General features: G+C 37.7%; 1 protein-coding gene across 1 annotated transcript in view; it reads left to right on the forward strand.

The window, feature by feature from the left end:
- Positions 1-21,747, forward strand: part of CNGA3 (cyclic nucleotide gated channel subunit alpha 3) — a 118,996-nt gene extending 97,249 nt beyond the window's left edge. Inside the window, exons 8-11 of the mRNA XM_053705458.1 lie at positions 6,631-6,646; positions 9,975-10,082; positions 10,177-10,283; positions 20,321-21,747. Coding sequence (XP_053561433.1) covers positions 6,631-6,646; positions 9,975-10,082; positions 10,177-10,283; positions 20,321-21,747 — 1,658 coding nt within the window. The remainder of the gene's footprint in view (positions 1-6,630; positions 6,647-9,974; positions 10,083-10,176; positions 10,284-20,320) is intronic.
- The last annotated feature ends 895 nt before the right edge of the window (positions 21,748-22,642 follow it).

The following is a 22,642-nucleotide window of genomic DNA, read 5'->3' on the forward strand; positions in this document are numbered from 1 at the left end:
ACCAAATAAGGGTTTCTCCCTAAAGTAGTTTCTGACCAGAAAATTAATCAGGAGATTGTTGTTCCTTCCTTGTGTCCTAATCCTTCTTCTCAGAAAGAACGGTTTCTGCACAATCTGGACGTGGTACGTGCACTAAAATTTTATTTACAGGCGACTAAGGATTTTTGTCAGTCTTCTGCCTTGTTTGTGGTTTTCTCTGGGAAAGTAAGGGACAGAAAACTACGGCTACTTCTCTTTCTTTGTGGCTGAAGAGTATCATTTGTTTTGCCTATGAAACTGCTGGACAGCAACCTCCAGAGAAGGTTAATGCTCATTCCACGAGGGCTGTTGCTTCCTCATTGGCATTCAAAAACGAAGCTTCTATGGAACAGATTTGCAAGCCTACAACTTGGTCTTCTCTTCACACTTTTTCAAAATTCAATAAATTTGACACTTTTGCCTCAACTGAGGCCACTTTTGGGAGAAAGGTTCTTCAAGCAGTTGTGCCTTCCGTTTAGGTTCCCTGTCTTGTCCCTCCCTTATCATCTGTGTACTCTAGCTTGGGTATTGATTCCCATTAGTAATTAGATGATCCATGGACTCATCGTGTCATTAGAAAGAAAACAAAATTTATGCTTACCTGATAAATTTATTTATTTCTTAACACGATAAGTCCACAGCCTGCCCTGATTTTTAGACAGGGGTTAGTGTATTATAAACTTTAGACACCTCTGCACCTTATTACTTCCTTTCTCTCCTTTACTTCGGTCGAATGACTGGGGTGGGAGGGATGGGAGGTGATATTTGACAGCTTTGCTGTGGTGCTCTTTGCCACCTCCTGCTGGGCAGGAGTGATATTCCCATTAGTAATTAGATGATCCATGGACTCATTGTGTCAATAAATAAATAAATTTATCAGGTAAGCATAAATTTTGTTATTCTGATGAAAAAAAATCACAAGAAAGAGAAAGATGCTCAGATTCTAGTTGAGGAAATGGCAAAAAAGAAAGAGAACCATTCAAAACAACAGTTGAATGTCCACACCATGCATAGGTTCAAATGGCTGCATCTGAAGAACCCTCAAAACCAAGTTAAGGTTCCATGAAAGGGGAAGCAGGGCTGATAATGTTATCCTGACCAAAGCTTGAACAGGCTTGAATGTCAAGAAGTCTTACATTTTCTTGTGATACAAGACTGAAAAGGCAGAAATCTCTCTAGCATAAATAAAAGTGTCTAACATGATCTAAAACACCTGTTATCCTAGCTAGTAAAACAAAAGAAGGAAATACGTAAATCAGATTGAATGACCATGAAACCACTACTGTATCTTTAGAATTGCTTGTGGATCCCAAAATCTCACCCAATAATGGAGTAGCTTGTAATTCAAGTGAGAGGCCATACGGTCTATGTCTGGCTTTCCCCAAGAATTCACATTCTTGTCAAATACCTCCTGATTCAAGGTCCATTCACCTGGTTGAATGTACTGACGACTGAGGAAATCTGCCTCCAAATTATCCACACCCAGAATGTGAATTGATTAAATCATCCAATGACAAAGTTTTGCCCAAATTAGAATGCTGGCTACCTCTTCTATTGCTAAGGCACTTTGCATACCACCTTGGTGATTGATGTAAGCCACTGCTGTGACATTGTCTGACTGAAACCTTAGAAAAGACTGTTGTCATAACAGGGACCAACTCTGGAGAGCCCTGAAGATTGCACAAGATGTTGATCAGTAACTTTGCCTCCAAAAGAGACCAAACTTCCTGTACTTTCTGGGACCCCCAGACTGTGCCCCAACCCAGCAGGTTAATGTCTGTGATAATTATTACTTAATTCAGAAGGAGAAATGAGGCTTGTTGAATGAATTATTGGTGAGAACCCAGCTTCCATGTGGACTTGAAGGTGTCTGACTTCTGAGACACTGCAGAGGAGGATCTTTGCTTCTTGGAATGACAAAAGGAGTGAAATTGTGAAATCATTTAAGGGACTTAACCCTGTGCTTATTTTTTTTATGTCTTGCTGCAGTGACTGTAGCAATAATAGCATTCAATCCAGGTTGAAACAAGAATTTTCCATGAAATGGGGGAAAGAAGACTGCTTTTATATACAATATCAGCAGACCGTGACTTCAGCCATAAGGCTCTTCTAACCAGAACAGTCATAGCAGCACACATTGCATTAATGCAAGTTCTTTCAACACCTGCATAAAAAAATTAAACTGCTCATAGTCTTGACTATTCTCAAGTGATTCTGAATTTCATCAAAGAAATTTTCTTGGGAAATATGGTCAGAGACGTTGTCACACCATACTGCAATAGTTGCAGATATGGCTGCACTAACAGCCTGTCTGCTGAAAGGATCTCTTCAGAAAATCTTAACATTTTCTGTTCATTGGATCCTTAAAGGGACATGAAACCTCAAAATTTTCTTTCAAGATTCATGATAGAGTATAGAATTTTTAACAACTTTCCAATTTACTTATATTATCTAATTTGCTTAATTCTTTTGGTATCCTTTGATGACGAAGCAGCAATGCAATACTGGGAGCTAGCTGGACACCGGGTGAGCCAATAACATGAGGCATATATGTACAGCCCCCAATCAGCAGCCAATCTAGGTATCCTTTTCAACAATGGATACCAAAAAAACCCAAAACAAATTAGGTAATAGAATTAAAATTGGAAAGTTGTGAGGGGGGGGGGGGGGTGTCCAAGCAGTGTCTCTGAGTAGTTGCACTCTTCCGGAGCTCCGAGGGAAAAATTAATATTCCGCCGAATATTGCTATAATTATACAGCTACTAACACCAGCACAATTCATTTTGTGTTTTATACCACCCAAAATCAAAGTTATAACCTATGAAGCTGTATGAATGATCACGGAGAGACAGAATAGGACGATTGAGGCCTGTGGCGGCGGCAATCACACAGGCAGCATCTCCCCTCCCGGGGGTTTAGCCAGATATGATTTCTTTTAATACCTACAGCAATACATTAGAGCATCTAATAGATATAAGCTGGTAAGCAGTGTAACTAAACAGTAAGAGCCAACATTGACACCAACCGTCATAATGTGGGTAGATGAATCTTTTAACGCTGTGGATCTTAAACTAGCCAAGATAGAAGCCATGCTACAATCACTGATAGATAAGGCTCCCTCAGAGCAACACCTACAATCTCTCATGGAAAGAGTTGGAGCCGCCAAGACCGCGGAATCAACACTGCAGCACCTCATGGCGCATAGACCTGATGTGGTTCTGAGAGCTGGGGAGGACAGGCAAATTGCTGCGCCAAGGGACGGAGAGCCTGTACAACCAATCGACCATCTTACAACTCCATTCATGCTGGCAACTCAAAGTGATGGCTACATACCAGCGGGCAACATGTCTGGGCATAACAAGCAAGCTGCACACTTCTCTATAACAGTGGACCCGCCAAGATGGATACGCACTGCCACCCAATCTAAAATTAAACCTGCAGCAACAAATTATTGCCGGATGGGAGGCCTGGGTCTTTCACCTATGAATATCAGCATTGGGGAGAAGAGAGTGCCCCTTTCTGCCCTAACGGCATGGGATCAGACTGACAGGTCAGTGTCTGTGGACAGGACTCAGAGTCATTGTTGCCACCGCAGGGGCTAGAGAGGGACCGCTGGGTGGATGCGGGCTTGGAGACATGGGGCTTGCCAACCTACAATACATGTCCAGATAACAACCTACACTTTATACAGTACGTGGAGGCCCTCAATGATTCAAATAACTCTTCCAGGGTTATCTAAAAACATTTCCTGATGACACAACTATCAGACACTCAAGGTTTTTGATGGGAGATGCCCAACTCAACCCAACTACCCTTTCTAAAGGCGCCAAAGCTCTAAACCCTAACTGCGGAATCACCCTGGAGGCTGATAGTTTGCTTGCAACATACTTTTGCCGCTAGATGCATGATAAGGCAGTATCAAAGACTCAAATGAAAAGGTTTATGTTTGGTTTTATATTAATTGTTTAAATGGATGTTTATGTTTTTGAATATGAACCTTGGTAAGTTGTCACACACACCATGTAGATGCTATAGCATAGGGAGGGTCAATCATATCGCAATGCTAATTATACTATCTGCCCCTAACAGTCTCCGACACATAATATAGAATAATGGCGAAAGGAGAATATTTTCCCCTTAATTGGAACTCTCAGGGTGGCCATCGCATCAGTACTCACACTAATGGCGCACATATTTACACGCACTTCTCTTCACCCCACATGCGGCTAAAGACCACGGCGGCGGGTGGGGGTAAATGTATATATCACACAGATGAGATGCCATCAACTATTTGACACTATAATTGGCTGCTTGTCTCCATATGGTTCCACTTAATACAAAAAAGGAAAAGAAAGAAAAAAGGAGCCTTCCCCTGCTTTCAGTATACTTCTTATAATACCTGTTGGTTACAAGTTTAGCTTATAATCTTACACCATAGATAGATCCCTTTAAGTAATGCAAGGTTATGACACACTCTCCCTACAAGTGTACCTGAACACACCCACTGAGAGGCCAGATTAAAGGGACACTGAACCCACATTTTTTCTTTTGTAATTCAGAAAGAGCATGCAATTTTAAGCAACTTTCTTATTTACTCCTATTATCAATGTTTCTTCGTTCTCTTGCTATCATTATTTGAAAAAGAAGGCATCTAAGCTTTTTTTTTTGGTTTCAGTACTCTGGACAGCACTTTTTATTGGTGGATGAATTTATCCACCAATCAGCAAGGACAACCCAGGTTATTCACCAAAAATGGGCCGGCATCTAAACTTACATTCTTGCATTTCAAAAAAACATACCAAGAGAATGAAGAAAATTTGATAATAGGTGTAAATTAGAAAGTTGCTTAAAATTCCATGCTCAATCCGAATCACGAAAGAAAAATTTTGGTTACAGTGTCCCTTTAAACGTATCCCAGGTCTTACATAACTTCTATTGACCTGTCTCACCTTTTCCACCTGTACATAATAGTTATAGTTATTGCCAAATACAATGCTGTAGTATATATATCTGGCTATTCGCATCTCTGTTCTTACTTCTATCTCATTTTTATCTTAGAGACGCAATTTTCAATTTTCTTTTATTTGTTATGCCAAAACTTATCCTCACATACTCCCCAGTACAGTTTATAAGCGACTTAATTAAGGACCCAATAAAGGTCTGAAATATTTATATAGGGGTTGAGAAAGATATGCGTGTACACCGATTTTGAGAATGTGATTATATATGCTAAGGTCTGGTTATAAATATAATAGAAAAGCAAACCATTCACAATAATCTGATTACACTATACCCTTCCACCCCAACTTGTCTTATATATAATATTATATGCCCTAAGCTAACGCAGCATCTGGCAGATTTAAAGATTTATTTAGTTAGTAAAAACCACACTAATGTTCTCTCTACCAAATACTGACATAGAACATTATGTATAAAGTTGTAATATATAAAGTATGTTCCATGTCTTATCACAGCCAGTACAGGAGATCACCTCAGCAATATATTAAGATGTAACGTTCTTTGCTGTATTCAATGCACATTCTATTCCTGACGTGTATTTTAACCTGATATAAATAAAGTTTAAAAAAAAATAATTGGAAAGTTGAATCAAATTATTAATGGTTAAAAAGAAACACTTTATTTCACAAATATGCAACATACACAAAACATATAAAAATACAGCTGTAACTGCTAGCCCATAGGGGGTATTTCACATCCACTATTTAAATGATAGTCTAGGAGTCAGCTGCTGGGTTAAAAAAGACTGCGTGAGCTATGAGAGACTGTGGTAGTAAAAGTACTTAGGAATACACATGCATGCAGGCATAGACATGTGGAGCACATACAATTAGTCTATGCGCTCAAAGGCGACCTCCTTCCTGCGTACCGCTGTGATTGAACACAGTCGGCAATTTCTGACTGTATCCCTAATGCTTATCAACACACATTCATACTATACATTATTGTTCATTAGAAAATATCAAGCGGACCACTTGTTAATTTTCCACATATCATGTAGTATATTTAAGCAAGATTTCTTAGCAGCCGTTATGTCATCAAATTTAATTAGCTGGCTATTCAGTCTCCAACTAACCCCATAACATTGGCAAGCTATAGATTGCTACTATCGTATAATATTATAACAAGTGTATCAAATTCTTCTATTTGTTTAGAGTTCAATTAATTGTCTCATCCAACATCAGCGTCCCTCATAGCCCTGTCCACCGACGCGTTTCGTCACTTGTGCATGACTTCGTCAGGGCTTAGGGGCAGTCCCAGCCATCCCAGCTTCTTTTATAGGCATATGTTGCCATAGTAATCAGTTCTATTGACAGCAGTGTATAACTGTCTGACGTCAAAATTCAATCCGTGCAGATCGGCAGAGAATGCTTGTGTTTAGTCAAGCATACTGGATATTCTAAGTTATATATGTTTGTTTTATATAATTACAAGCTACAGACGTCTTTTTAGGCGTTCTCACAGTTAACATAATTTTAAACACAGTCAAAATCCTGTAAAGAACTGTATGTTTTTTTTATATATGTCATATATATATATATGTATAAAAACAGATTTCCTTACGTACTGCTTTTATCACTCAGAGCCGTTTAGAGAAAGAAGAGAAACAGTCATCTTTAATCGATTCTCAACTCTGTCTCGTATTTAGTGATTAAATACTTCAAATTGTATGTCCTACGGGTATTCATTTTAAATATGCTCTACCATAAAACATTCAGAGCTTTGATGTTATATGACTACTTAAGAGTATTTGAATCCATTTTCAACCCCGTCTTTCAAGTGATACATCGTGATTTCTGATATTTGTGTCTATAGGTATATACTTATGCCATACAATACTCTTTAGGTGGGGATTGTCATTCTGCACCTCAGTATTTTGTGACTGATCAGAAATGTTTTTACATTATCCCAGGAAGCATTTATATGATATAGCTTCGTTAAGCCCTTTAGGTGCTGCTAACTGCAACTCATGTATCCATCTACATTCCTTTTGCAACAAGATTTTGTTAAAGTCACCTCTTCTACCTTTCAGTTTTAGTTGTTCAATTGCAAAGAACTTAATGTCATATTTAGCATCTGCATGGAATGTATTCATATGCTGGGCTTCTGGTACTGATCTGTTCCACTTAATGTCCCCAATATCTTCCAAGATCCTGGTTCTTAGCTCCCTGGAGGTCTCTCCCACGTAGATCAAATTGCAATTGCACATTGCAACATAGATAACCATACTAGATCTACAATTCATGAATGTTTTTATCTCATACTTTTTATCTGTATTGGGATTTATGAACCATTTTGTTGGAATCGTATTTCTGCATGCTTTACACCTTCCACATTTATAGAAACCTTTAGTTTTTCTTAGCCATGTTCTTGGCTTAGATAGTGACTATTAGTCAAAATATCTTTTAGATTTTGTGATCTTCTGTTTGTTATAAGGGGATTTTTTGTTATTACCTCTAGTAAGTCATGGTCATCTGTGAATATATGCCAATGCTTCTTAAAGGATTTTGTGATTATTTTCATCAAAAGTCCCTATGACTCATATACTTTGTTTCTTTTCCTGTGGAGGAATACAATTTGTTGTGGTATTTCTTAGTAAAGATCTTCAGTCTGAGGCTTTTGCCCTTTGGTAGGCTTTCTTAAGGCATTGATTAGGGTACCCCCTCTCCCTGAATCTTTTTCTCAATTAAAGATTTGCTGCAATTTCTTCTGGCCCTTAGGTATTGCCCTGTAGTTTTTGGTTCTTTGGGTGAAAACTTTTCCATTCAAGCAGACTATTTGTTGATGTAGTCTTTCTGTATAATTTAGTGTTAAGAACACCATCATCATTTTTGACAATCAATAGATTAATCTATTATGTATGTATACTTCATACCATAAGTGTTATTATTTAGCCATGTCATGAATTTTAGAAAATCACTCTTTGTGCCAGACCATAATATGAGCACATTGTCAATGTACCGTAAATATAAATCCATGTACTTCATATATGGATTAACATCCTGATTCAGTATGCTCATTTGCTCTATCCAACCACGAAAAAGGTTAGCATACGTGGGTGCGCAACAAGTACCCATCGCTGTTCCCCTTTTTTGAACATATATTTTATTATCAAAAAGGAAATAATTGTGAGTTAGGACAAATCTTAGTAGATCAATAGTAAAATAATCTTTCAAACTCCCTTTAGGATTTATTGTTTTTTGAAAGTGTTTCACTGCTTCAAGTCCTAAGTTATGCATGATGTTAGAATACAAACTTTCTACATCAATGCTAGCCAATAGAACATTATCATCCACTACCTGAATCACGAAAGAAAATTTTTGAGTTTCATGTCCCTATGAAAGAGGTACTGTGCTCTAAAAAAAAGGTAGTGTGCCTAGCCAAAGTCAAAATAGCATCGTGCATCTTTGGAATAGTCTCCCATATATTTTTCAGAGGGTAAACAGAACATGTTTTTTTAATTTGGTGAAAGGAACAAAAGGGACTTTCTGGTTTGATCCATTCCTTGCTAATTTGTTCAGAAACCACCTCAGGAACTGGTAAGGTATATAGTTTTTTGGGGCCGCCATAAAGAACTAATCAATCTTTTTCACACATTGTTTATCTACAGGAGCAGGTCCTCAATCTGCAAGGAAAGCAAAATTATATGTGCTCCAATCTAAAATTAAAGGACACATCTTCTTCTACTTAGTCAGAAGGGAGTCCTGGGTTTCTGAATAATTGTCCTTAGTTGAGGATGAGGATTGGAAGGTACATTGTATCTAGATTCCTTAGGGATGTCCCAGATGAACCCAGGGCCTGCAAAGGATTCTTTCTGTCATTTGCATGTGTTTGTGCTTAACTGGTTGAGGCATGAAAGCCATCAGTTGTGAAATTGCAGAGCGAATGTACAGTTTTCTGTTAGGAGGCAGGTCCATAGACCTGTCAAGGGAATAAAACAGGTAGAGTAGTCTGCTACAAATGCAACACTGCATGACCCTGTCTAGCAGTGGACACAGACCTAGCACTCAGTTGTCAAAGCTAAGTAGTGGGTCAAATCAACACTTCCTTGCTGGCAAACACAAATTAGAATTGAAAACCTAAAACTGTATGCAGTGTTATCAGATGTATTTATGTCCTCAGTCTATGTGAATCATGTGCACATGTTCATGCTAATAGCCTGTGGACTATGTGAGTGCAAGTACCTAGTTACCTGTCAGTAGAGAGTGCCCATCCTGTATAGTATGCACTGAAACAGGATCTAAGGAAAGAGTACTATGATGCACCAACAGGAAGAGATTGCATGACAAGTCCCAGTATCACCTGTGGCAGGTTATTGACAAGCTCCAGCAGGATAATTACTTTTACTGCCAATGTACTCCTTTACACCCCTCTGTCCTATTCCTGGCTCTCTGTTTCAGTACCCCCTTTCAATTGATGTGTAAATCAGCACTTCAAGTTTCACCATCCTCCTTGCTGGAGAAGAAATCATGGGAAAATTGGAGGGATTAAAGCTCTGTTGTGTGGGGTGTTTTGCCTCCTCCTGTAGGACTGGATTTTAATCCCACAAGTGATGATTTGTGGACCTTCACCTCTTTCTTATGAAAGAGATCTCTATAAACTTTAATGGTGATTTTCTGTTGAAAACCTATTAGATACATTTTTCTAAAGGATTGTGATTGACCCCAAATTACATAATATAAGTAAATTGGAAAGTTGTTTAAAATTGCATAATTTGAATTATAAAAGTTAAATTTTGACTTTACTGTCTCTTTAATTTAAGAATGTTTTTTATATTGTGTAGAAAAGAAGACACCCCTGATATGAACTATGGAGCATTATTGTGTTTCTGCAGTTTATAAGTAAATACTCAGATCAGTGTATGAAATACGGCAGTGTTCCCTCACCCGATTAGCAGAATATATGTTTATGTAACATAAATGTTTTTTTATTTGCAGAAAGAAAAAAGAGATTTTTGTTATTGACCCGGCAAGTAATTTTTACTATAGATGGTTATCAATAGTTTCCATCCCAGTGCTTTACAATTGGTGCTTACTAGTGTGCAGGTAGGTTTTGTTAATAGGATTGCATGCGTGCAGTAATTTGTACTTATTTTAGTATATAAAAATGACTAAATACGTTTTTTATTGTTTTATTTAGGGCTTGCTTTGATGAACTTCAGAAAACTCAGGTGATTTTATGGCTGGTTTTGGATTATAGTGCAGATCTCATATATGTTCTGGACACACTGGTAAGATTCAGAACAGGTAAGTTCAATATATTCATTGGTAATCATGTACTTTTATTATATTTCTAAATCAAACTGTGTTCCAAATGAAACCTCTGATCAATCTCATGGCCCCCTAAACCCACTTATGCCAGACCTCTGGTTAGATTCATTGCCCCTGCAACTTCTTACTTTATATCTTGTTATGATGCTTATATCCCTGGTAGATCCATGGTAGTAGGTTCAGGAGTAATTTACAGATGCAATTCTTCACAGAAAGCGTTGTTGATTCATGGAATAACCTTCCATTACAGGTGGGAAGATCAAACACGGTGGTGACTTTAAGAATTCCTGGGATAAACATAAGGCTTTCCTATGAATTAAATAAGTTTACACTTTTGAGAAATTTTGGGCAGAGTTGTTAATCTTATGGTTTTTATGGTTCTGCAGTCACAATCTATGTTTCTGTGACATGTTAGCACTGCACACGGACAGGGAGGGTAGGGAGGAGAGAGTGAGGGTAGGGAGGAGAGAGTGATGTTCGTTCGGCACTACCACTATAAAGAGAAGGTGGAATCTGCACCCAAGGGCCAACTGAACACTATTGCTGCCTGCCTACTGCGGGAAGGTCATGTGCAACACAAAATCAAAAACTATTTATAATTATATTTTAACATAATGTGTGGCAGTGTGACACCTACACATCAGCCCTAAGGTTGGTTTGCCTTGCCCTGACACTGCCCTCAAGTTAAATGTAACTCTCTTTCAAATCTGAATTAGTTATCTATCTTCAGATGGTTCCTATTTCCTCAGAGCAGCTATCAAATATTGTGATTTTCACAATTTAAAACGACTTTCCAATTTACTTCGGTAATCAAATTAGCTTTTTTCTCTTGTAAATTTTAACTTTTGCAAACCAAATGCACCCTGAGAAGTTTTAAACAACCTGAATGCCATTTATATATAATACATGATGGGATGTTTGCCAATGGTTATATTTTTTTTAACTTTTTATATTTTATCAGTATTTTTCTACTAATGTTTTCCAACAGTGAAAAAAAAAATGCTTTTCCTGATTTGGCGAGTTTTTAATCTAAATACAAGAAGAACAAGAAGAGCAGGGAGGGAAATAATTTTCTTGTAGAAGAAAATGGCCACAAGTAGTATTCCCATTTTTTTTTCAATAGGATTTTTACGTCTCATACTGTAAATCGTGAAACTGCTAAGATACGAGGATTAAAAATTGTAGACATCACTTTACAGACCACATTTATAAAAAACTCTTACTATATAGACTGCATTTTTTTTAAACTCATTTTCAATGTACAGAACAAGATTTTTTTGCTAGTAGGTAAAACGTAATGCAGAAGTATGTAACCTGGTTGTAAAACAGTAGATGATGCAGGATTTTGAGAGCATAAATTACTATCACTTTGCAACTGCCAATTATTGGCAACAATGCAAACCCAGTCTTTGGGCCAGATTACGAGTGGAGAACTATTTAGCACTTTCACACGCATGCTAATTGCGTTAGAAGTAGGTTTTTTCACAAAGTTTAAATGAAAAAGTTATCGCTCTTGCGCTTACCTGATACGTGCAAAAAGCCGAACTTCCAATATCGTGCACACGATAACCTATTCACCCATAGAAGTCAATGGAGAAAAAAAGTGGAAAAAACACCCTACTGGCGCGCAAACCCGATCTTAGCAGAATATGCTCTATTTATTCATAAATACATATTTCTACATAAATCTGATTGTATTTTAGTACAATAAATATCTATACCTGTTGGAATAAAATTTATTAATCCCTATTGCAAATCAGGTTTATTAATTTACATACTTTCAGCTGTTTGCAATGAACAAATGAACAAATCAAACAAAAGCAATTGAAATAGCTCATCACAATGAATGCTTCAAGTGGTTTTAACAAATTTAACTGAAAATGCAACTTTTAATGAATTCTGCAGTCTCAAAATTATTCAACCCCCTGAATAGAATCCCTCACAACAGCACAAATATGCAAAACTGGTGTTGTCTCAAGCACACCTGATGCAACTAATCAAGGGCTTCATTAGTTGCACCACAAACAAGGAACAGGATACAAAATGATAACAAAGGCACTGAATGTTCCTAGAAACACAGTTGGAAGCATAGTTCACAAGTTCAGAGTTAAAGGAACAGTATTTACACTAGCTGGACAGGGCAGAAAAACATAATTTATGTAAGAACTTACCTGATAAATTCATTTCTTTCATATTAGCAAGAGTCCATGAGCTAGTGACGTATGGGATATACATTCCTACCAGGAGGGGCAAAGTTTCCCAAACCTCAAAATGCCTATAAATACACCCCTCACCACACCCACAAATCAGTTTAACGAATAGCCAAGAAGTGGGGTGATAAGAAAAAAGTGCGAAAGCATAAAAAATAAGGAATTGGAATAATTGTGCTTTATACAAAAAAATCATAACCACCACAAAAAGGGTGGGCCTCATGGACTCTTGCTAATATGAAAGAAATGAATTTATCAGGTAAGTTCTTACATAAATTATGTTTTCTTTCATGTAATTAGCAAGAGTCCATGAGCTAGTGACGTATGGGATAAAGACTACCCAAGATGTGGATCTTTCCACGCAAGAGTCACTAGAGAGGGAGGGATAAAATAAAGACAGCCAATTCCGCTGAAAAATAATCCACACCCAAAATAAAGTTTAAATTATAAGCAGAAGATTCAAACTGAAACAGCTGCCTGAAGTACTTTTCTACCAAAAACAGCTTCAGAAGAAGAAAACACATCAAAATGGTAGAATTTAGTAAAAGTATGCAAAGAAGACCAAGTTGCTGCTTTGCAAATCTGATCAACCGAAGCTTCATTCCTAAATGCCCAGGAAGTAGAAACTGACCTAGTAGAATGAGCTGTAATCCTTTGAGGCGGAGTTTTACCCGACTCGACATAAGCATGATGAATTAAAGATTTCAACCAAGATGCCAAAGAAATGGCAGAGGCCTTCTGACCTTTCCTAGAACCGGAAAAGATAACAAATAGACTAGAAGTCTTTCGGAAATTCTTAGTAGCTTCAACATAATATTTCAAAGCTCTAACAACATCCAAAGAATGCAATGATCTCTCCTTAGAATTCTTAGGATTAGGGTACAATGAAGGAACCACAATTTCTCTACTAATGTTGTTAGAATTCACAACCTTAGGTAAAAATTTAAAAGAAGTTCGCAACACCGCCTTATCCTGATGAAAAATCAGAAGAGGAGACTCACAAGAAAGAGCAGATAATTCAGAAACTCGTCTGGCAGAAGAGATAGCCAAAAGGAACAAAACTTTCCAAGAAAGTAATTTGATGTCCAACGAATGCATAGGTTCAAATGGAGGAGCTTGAAGAGCCCCCAGAACCAAATTCAAACTCCAAGGAGGAGAAAATGACTTAATGACAGGTTTTATACGAACCAAAGCTTGTACAAAACAATGAATATCAGGAAGATTAGCAATCTTTCTGTGAAAAAGAACAGAAAGAGCAGAGATTTGTCCTTTCAAGGAACTTGCAGACAAACCTTTATCCAAACCATCCTGAAGAAATTGTAAAATTCTCGGAATTCTAAAAGAATGCCAGGAAAAATGATGAGAAAGACACCAAGAAATATAAGTCTTCCAGACTCTATAATATATCTCCCTAGATACAGATTTACGAGCCTGTAACATAGTATTAATCACAGAGTCAGAGAAACCTCTTTGACTAAGAATCAAGCGTTCAATCTCCATACCTTTAAATTTAAGGATTTGAGATCCTGATGGAAAAAAGGACCTTGCAACAAAAGGTCTGGTCTTAACGGAAGAGTCCACGGTTGGCAAGAGGCCATCCGGACAAGATCCGCATACCAAAACCTGTGAGGCCATGCTGGAGCTACCAGCAGAACAAACGAGCATTCCTTCAGAATCTTGGAGATTACTCTTGGAAGAAGAACTAGAGGCGGAAAGATATAGGCAGGATGATACTTCCAAGGAAGTGACAGTGCATCCACTGCTTCCGCTTGAGGATCCCTGGATCTGGACAGATACCTGGGAAGTTTCTTGTTTAGATGAGAGGCCATCAGATCTATTTCTGGAAGTCCCCACATTTGAACAATCTGAAGAAATACCTCTGGGTGAAGAGACCATTCGCCCGGATGTAACGTTTGGCGGCTGAGATAATCCGCTTCCCAATTGTCTATACCTGGGATATGAACCGCAGAAACTAGACAGGAGCTGGATTCCGCCCATACCAGAATTCGAGATACTTCCTTCATTGCCAGAGGACTGTGGGTCCCTCCTTGATGATTGATGTATGCCACAGTTGTGACATTGTCTGTCTGAAAACAAATGAACGATTCTCTCTTTAGAAGAGGCCATGACTGAAGAGCTCTGAAAATTACACAGAGTTCCAAAATATTGATCGGTAATCTCACCTCCTGAGATTCCCAAACCCCTTGTGCTGTCAGAGACCCCCAAACAGCTCCCCAACCTGTCAGACTTGCATCTGTTGAAATTACAGTCCAGGTCGGAAGAACAAAGAAGCCCCCTGAACTAAACGATGGTGATCTGTCCACCACATCAGAGAGTGTCGTACAATCGGTGTTAAAGATATTAATTGAGATATCTTTGTGTAATCCCTGCACCACTGGTTCAGCATACAGAGCTGAAGAGGTCGCATGTGAAAACGAGCAAAGGGGATCGCGTCCAATGCTGCAGTCATAAGACCTAGAATTTCCATGCATAAAGCTACCGAAGGGAATGATTGTGACTGAAGGTTTCGACAAGCTGATATCAACTTTAGACGTCTCTTGTCTGTCAAAGACAGAGTCATGGACACTGAATCTATCTAAAAACCTAAAAAGGTTACCCTTGTCTGAGGAATCAATTAACTTTTTGGTAAATTGATCCTCCAACCATGATCTTGAAGAAACAACACAAGTCGATTTGTATGAGATTCTGCTAAATGTGAAGACTGAGCAAGTACCAAGATATCGTCCAAATAAGGAAATACCACAATACCCTGTTCTCTGATTACAGACAGAAGGGCACCGAGAACCTTTGTAAAAATTCTTGGGGCTGTAGCTAGGCCAAACGGTAGAGCCACAAACTGGTAATGCTTGTCTAGGAAAGAGAATCTCAGAAACTGATAGTGATCTGGATGAATCGGAATATGCAGATAGGCATCCTGTAAATCTATTGTGGACATATAATCCTCTTGCTGAACAATAGGCAGGATAGTCCTTACAGTTACCATTTTGAATGTTGGTATCCTTACATAACGATTCAATATTTTTAGATCCAGAACTGGTCTGAAGGAATTCTCCTTCTTTGGTACAATGAAGAGATTTGAATAAAACCCCAGCCCCTGTTCCAGAACTGGAACTGGTATAATTACTCCAGCCAACTCTAGATCTGAAACACATTTCAGAAATGCTTGAGCCTTTGCTGGGTTTACTGGGACGCGGGAAAGAAAAAATCTCTTTGCAGGAGGCCTTATCTTGAAGTCAATTCTGTACCCTTTTGAAACAATGTTCTGAATCCAGAGATTGTGAACGGAATTGAACCAAATTTCTTTGAAAAAACGTAATCTGCCCCCTACCAGCTGAGCTGGAATGAGGGCCGCACCTTCATGTGGACTTGGGAGCTGGCTTTGGTTTTCTGAAAGGCTTGGATTTATTCCAGACTGGAGATGGTTTCCAAACTGATACCGCTCCTGAGGATGAAGGATCAGGCTTTTGTTCCTTGTTGTGACGAAAGGAACGAAAACGATTATTAGACCTAAATTTACCTTTAGATTTTTTATCCTGTGGTAAAAAAGTTCTTTTCCCTCCAGTAACAGTTGAGATAATAGAATCCAACTGAGAACCAAATAATTTATTACCCTGGAAAGAAAGGGAAAGCAGAGTAGACTTAGAAGACATATCAGCATTCCAAGTTTTAAGCCATAAAGCTCTTCTAGCTAAAATAGCTAGAGACATATACCTGACATCAACTCTAATGATATCAAAGATGGCATCACAAATAAAATGATTAGCATGTTGTAGAAGAATAATAATGCTATGAGAATTATGATCTGTTACTTGTTGCGCTAAAGCTTCTAACCAAAAGGTTGAAGCTGCAGCAACATCCGCTAAAGATATAGCAGGTCTAAGAAGATTACCTGAACATAAGTAAGCTTTTCTTAGAAAGGATTCAATTTTCCCATCTAAAGGATCCTTAAAGGAAGTACCATCTGCCGTAGGAATAGTAGTACGCTTAGCAAGAGTAGAGACAGCCCCATCAACCTTAGGGATTTTGTCCCAAAATTCTAATCTGTCAGATGGCACAGGATATAATTGCTTAAAACGTTTAGGAGTAAAAGAATTAACCAAATTATTCCATTCCCTGGAAATTACTTCAGAAATAGCACCAGGGACAGGAAAAACTTCTGGAATAACTACAGGAGATTTAAAAACCTTATCTAAACGTTTAGATTTAGTATCAAGAGGACTAGAATCCTCAATTTCTAATGCAATTAGGACTTCTTTAAGTAAAGAACGAATAAATTCCATTTTAAATAAATATGAAGATTTATCAGCATCAACCTCTGAGACAGAATCCTCTGAATCAGAAGAACCAATATCAGTATCAGAATGATGATGTTCATTTAAAAATTCATCTGAAAAATGAGAAGTTTTAAAAGACTTTTTACGTTTACTAGAAGGAGGAATAACAGACATAGCCTTCTTAATGGATTTAGAAACAAAATCTCTTATGTTATCAGGAACACTCTGAGTATTAGATGTTGACGGAACAGCAACAGGTAATGTAACAGTACTAAAGGAAATATTATCTGCATTAGCAAGTTTGTCATGACAAACAGTACAAACAACAGCTGGAGGAACAGATACCAAAAGTTTACAGCAGATACACTTAGCTTTGGTAGCTCCAGCACCAGGCAGGGATTTTCCAGAAGTATCTTCTGACTCAGCTTCAACGTGGGACATCTTGCAATATGTAATAGAAAAAACAACATATAAAGCAAAATTGATTCCTTAAATGACAGTTTCAGGAATGGGGAAAAAAAAGCCATAGAACAAGCTTCTAGCAACCAGAAGCACAAAATAATGAGACTTAAATAATGTGGAGACAAAAGTGACGCCCATATTTTTTTTAGCGCCAAAAAAGACGCCCACATTATTTGGCGCCTAAATGCTTTTGGTGCCAAAATGACGCCACATCCGGAACACCGACACCTTTGGCGCAAAAAAACGTAAAAAATGACGCAACTTTCGGCAACACGTATGAAGCCGGAAACAGAAAAAAATTTTGCGCCAAAAAAAGTCCGCGCCAAGAATGACGCAATAAAATTAAGCATTTTCAGCCCCCGCGAGCCTAACAGCCCACAGGGAAAAAGACAAATTTTTAAGGTAAGAAAAAATTATTTATTCATATGCATTATCCCAAATATGAAACTGACTGTCTGAAATAAGGAACGTTGAACATCCTGAGTCAAGGCAAATAAATGTTTGAATACATATATTTAGAACTTTATATAAAAGTGCCCAACCATAGCTTAGAGTGTCACAGAAAATAAGACTTACTTACCCCAGGACACTCATCTAAACGTAGTAGAAAGCCAAACCAGTACTGAAACGAGAATCAGTAGAGGAAATGGTATATATAAGAGTATATCGTCGATCTGAAAAGGGAGGTAAGAGATGAATCTCTACGACCGATAACAGAGAACCTATGAAATAGACCCCGTAGAAGGAGATCACTGCATTCAAATAGGCAATACTCTCCTCACATCCCTCTGACATTCACTGCACGCTGAGAGGAAAACCGGGCTCCAACCTGCTGCGGAGCGCATATCAACGTAAAATCTAGCACAAACTTACTTCACCACCTCCATAGGAGGCAAAGTTTGTAAAACTGATTTGTGGGTGTGGTGAGGGGTGTATTTATAGGCATTTTGAGGTTTGGGAAACTTTGCCCCTCCTGGTAGGAATGTATATCCCATACGTCACTAGCTCATGGACTCTTGCTAATTACATGAAAGAAAAGGAAGCTATCAACTGCTGCAGCCAGATTTCTGAGATAGCAGGTTGAGAAAAACCCTCAAGTGACTGCAAAAGACCTGCTGTGTGTGGAAGGCAAGATGGATTCATTGAAGTATCAGGAATTACTAGTAGAAAACATCATGCCATCTGTGAGAAGGCTAAAGCTTGTGTGTCATTGGACCTTCCAACAGAACAATGATCCCAAGCATACCTCAAATTCCACCAAGGCTTGGTTGCAGAAGAAGTCCTGGAAGATTCTACAGTGGCCTTCACAGTCACCTGACTGAACCCCATAGAAAATCTTTGGTGGGATTTGAAGAATGCGGTTGCAGCACACAAACCCAAGAATATTACTGAACTAAAGGCCATTGCTCAGGAGGAATGGGCTAAGATTCCTCAAGAACTCTGCCAGAAGCTGGTGTCTGGCTATGCATCTCATTTGCAGTAGGTCATAACAGCAAAAGGGTGCACTAATAAGTACTAAAGATGCTTGCCATGAAGGGGTTGAATAATTTTGAGACTGCAGAATTCATTAAAAGTTGCATTTTCAGTTGAATCTTGGGAAACCACTTGAAGCATTTGTTGTGTTGATCTATTTTGATTGCTTTTGTTTGATGTGTTTTATATATATATATATATATATATATATATATATATATATATATATATATATATAGACAGTTCAAAGTTATATGCACTCTCACCACCTCTCATCAACTGGCAGGGTGCTCTCAGGAAATATAAAATAGCAAATGATTCAAAGCACTCACTGGTCTTCTGCCAGAGAGAGATGATTATATATAGGTAAAGATATATATATATATATATATATATATATACATATATATACAGTATATGAATATCTATTTAACCCCTTAAGGACCAGCGACGTACCCTGTATGTCGCTGGCCTTTTTTTGGGACTTGATTGTTTTATAGCGCGGTCTTGCCACCAGCGTTGAGACTGCTCTATTCCACAAAGACTGCTGGAGGGAGGGCATTAATAGCGTGTTCTTGCTAGACTTGTGCTATTATGTCCTGAAAAACCCCTTAACGACCAGTGACATACAGGGTACATTGTGGTCATTAAGGGGTTAAAAATACTTAGAACATATTCCCTTATGTGCAGAACATTGGAATGATAAATATTTACAGTAAATACACACTATAACACTTTATTTAATATGAATATTCCATAAATATGTTTTTTCATGTTTTCATCTACTTGACTGCATAGGGCGCCAATGCACACACACACACACACACACACACATAAATAATGCTCCCACTTGCAATCTGTTCCATAATGTTTATAATTATACTTTTGACTTTGTTGTATGTGGGTCAGTAAATGTTCAGTAAAGAGGTGTAATGTTATTAAAGTTGCATTTGCACTAAATATTTTACCTCATGAATGCCATTTTCATTTTACATACATATTATCTGCATATGTGCCGTGTTACTAATATAAACCCATATTTTGGAGCATTTACTGTTTGGCTGCATTGTAGTTGCTGGGTAATGTGGATATTAACAAGGTAATGATCCTGTGCAGTGTGTATTGACTGGAATGTTAAAAATGTCAGAATTGAAATGTACAATGCTGGTTCTTATTCAGTAGCACAATGTTTTGATCTGCAGCTGCAATAAATAGTAAGTTCCTCAGTGGTGACATTGGTAGGCATGCAAAAATATCAATACAGAATACAAGTCAGCAAAAAAGTTATGTTCTGGGAGTTAAAAATACTAGTCTGTTTAATACAGACATTAAAAAGAAATGTCTTGGTTGTGTTACAGACCAAGGGGGTGTATATTTTCATTCAGAATTTCCAGACATTTGTGTGTTTAAGTGAACACATAAACCGATGAATTCTATAACTTTTGAGATGGAACTTACATGCAGGTTTATAGCATATATATATATATTTTTTTTTAAATTAATAGATATAGCAACACACGTTACAACGATAATTTTGCAAAAACAATAATTCATATTTTATTTTCTTCTATAGGTTTTCTTGAACAAGGTTTGTTAGTAAAAGATGCCAAGAAGCTTAAAGAACATTATACAAAGACTTTTCAATTTAAGCTTGATATGTTGTCATTATTTCCAACTGACCTCTTTTATTTCAAACTTGGACTTAATTATCCAGAGCTGCGCTTTAACCGTTTATTTAGGTTTTCCAGGATGTTTGAATTCTTTGATAGAACAGAAACCAGAACTAATTATCCAAATATATTTCGTATTGGAAACCTTGTTTTATACATTCTGATCATCATACACTGGAACGCTTGTATCTACTTTGCAATTTCAAAAGCCATTGGGTTTGGAACAGACACATGGGTCTACCCAAATATATCACACCCTGAATATGGACGTCTTGCAAGAAAATATATTTATAGCCTGTACTGGTCAACCTTAACACTTACTACTATTGGGGAGACTCCACCTCCTGTGAAAGACATAGAGTTCCTTTTTGTTGTGTTTGACTTCCTTATTGGTGTGCTGATATTTGCTACAATTGTTGGTAATGTAGGATCCATGATATCCAACATGAATGCATCTAGGGCAGATTTTCAGTCTAAAATTGATTCTATAAAACAGTATATGCAATTCCGTAAAGTAACAAAAGACCTTGAAGGAAGGGTCATCAAATGGTTTGACTACCTTTGGACAAATAAGAAAACAGTGGATGAGAAAGAGGTACTAAAGAATTTACCAGACAAACTGAAGGCTGAAATAGCAATCAATGTTCATTTAGATACTTTGAAAAAAGTCAGAATATTTCAAGACTGCGAGGCAGGATTACTTGTGGAGCTTGTGCTTAAATTAAGACCTCAAGTCTTCAGCCCTGGTGACTATATTTGCCGTAAAGGGGACATTGGGCGTGAGATGTATATTATTAAAGAGGGGAAACTTGCTGTAGTAGCAGATGATGGTGTGACCCAGTTTGTTGTCCTCAGTGATGGCAGCTATTTTGGAGAAATAAGCATTTTAAATATCAAAGGAAGCAAATCAGGAAACAGAAGAACAGCCAACATCCGGAGCATTGGCTACTCTGACCTTTTTTGTTTATCTAAAGATGATTTGATGGAATCCCTCACTGAATACCCTGATGCAAAAACAGCACTAGAAGAAAAAGGACGACAAATTCTCCTGAAAGATGGTTTAATTGATGAAAATGCAGCAAGAGCAGGAGCAGACCCAAAGGATGTGGAGGAAAAGGTGGAAAGATTAGAAACTGCATTTGACAGTTTGCAGACTAGGTTTGCCAGATTACTGGCTGACTATAACTCCACTCAGCTGAAACTTAAACAAAGGATAACAAGGGTAGAGAAAAGAGTGACAAAGTATGGGAGTGGGTATGTTTCAGAAGATGTAGAAAGCATAGCAGAAGCAGATGCTGTAAAAACTAAGGACAATGAAAATGATAAATAGCTACATATATGTAGTTTGTCATGTCACACTCAATATATGAAGAATTACATGTTACATGAAGAATGTGTATTTTCTTAATTTCATCTTTGTAACCAAATTTATACTTACAAATAAAGCCATTTTTCACACTTAAAGTAGAACCATATTCAGTACTAATGGGTATATCATTTTTTTTTATCTGAGTATATAGAAACTCATCTTGGAAGTCTGGTGTCTGCCTATCTAATATATAATACTTTCCTTGATAACACATACATGCACCACAAAAAACGTTTTGGCAGATAGAGGAGCAATGGATTTGACCCTGAAAACATCTTGTAGGATTAGGCAAATGTTAAAACAAGCACCAATAACATCACAGGGCTGCCCTTCATAAACACTTGCCACAAGTGTGAAGAAAAATATTTATTGTGAACATAAATCTGTTTGACTTTCACAGCCTTTTAGAACTACATTTTTACTTGTGCAGCAATACAAAAGCTACCCCTATGAAGGCAATGATGAGGCAATAAAATGTATTTTCTTATGTATAAGTAAATATGCTTTGAAAGAGCTCCCAGTCCCTACTGAATTCTGTCTGCACTGAAGAACCATACTGCTTTGGTAGATCTTAATAAAAATATGGAAGAAGGATTGAGAGGCTGTTTTGCATGTTTCAGCTTTGACATGGCAAGCTTATTAAGAATCTTTATAAAGTCCTGGTAGAATAAACCCATACCTTAAATGTGGAGGCCTCCCCCTAAGCTCTTACAACAAAAGATTCTAATAATGCATCAGAATGGCTAAAGAATGTTTATGTTTTGTTTTTTTTGGAAACAGAATGCAAGACAGAAAGAGAATCACTCTTCTGGATATCCTTAGCAAATTCCAAATAATTCTTAAAAGCTCTGACACA

Source organism: Bombina bombina, chromosome 3 (assembly GCF_027579735.1).
Source record: "Bombina bombina isolate aBomBom1 chromosome 3, aBomBom1.pri, whole genome shotgun sequence".
Taxonomy (NCBI): Eukaryota; Metazoa; Chordata; class Amphibia; order Anura; family Bombinatoridae; genus Bombina; species Bombina bombina.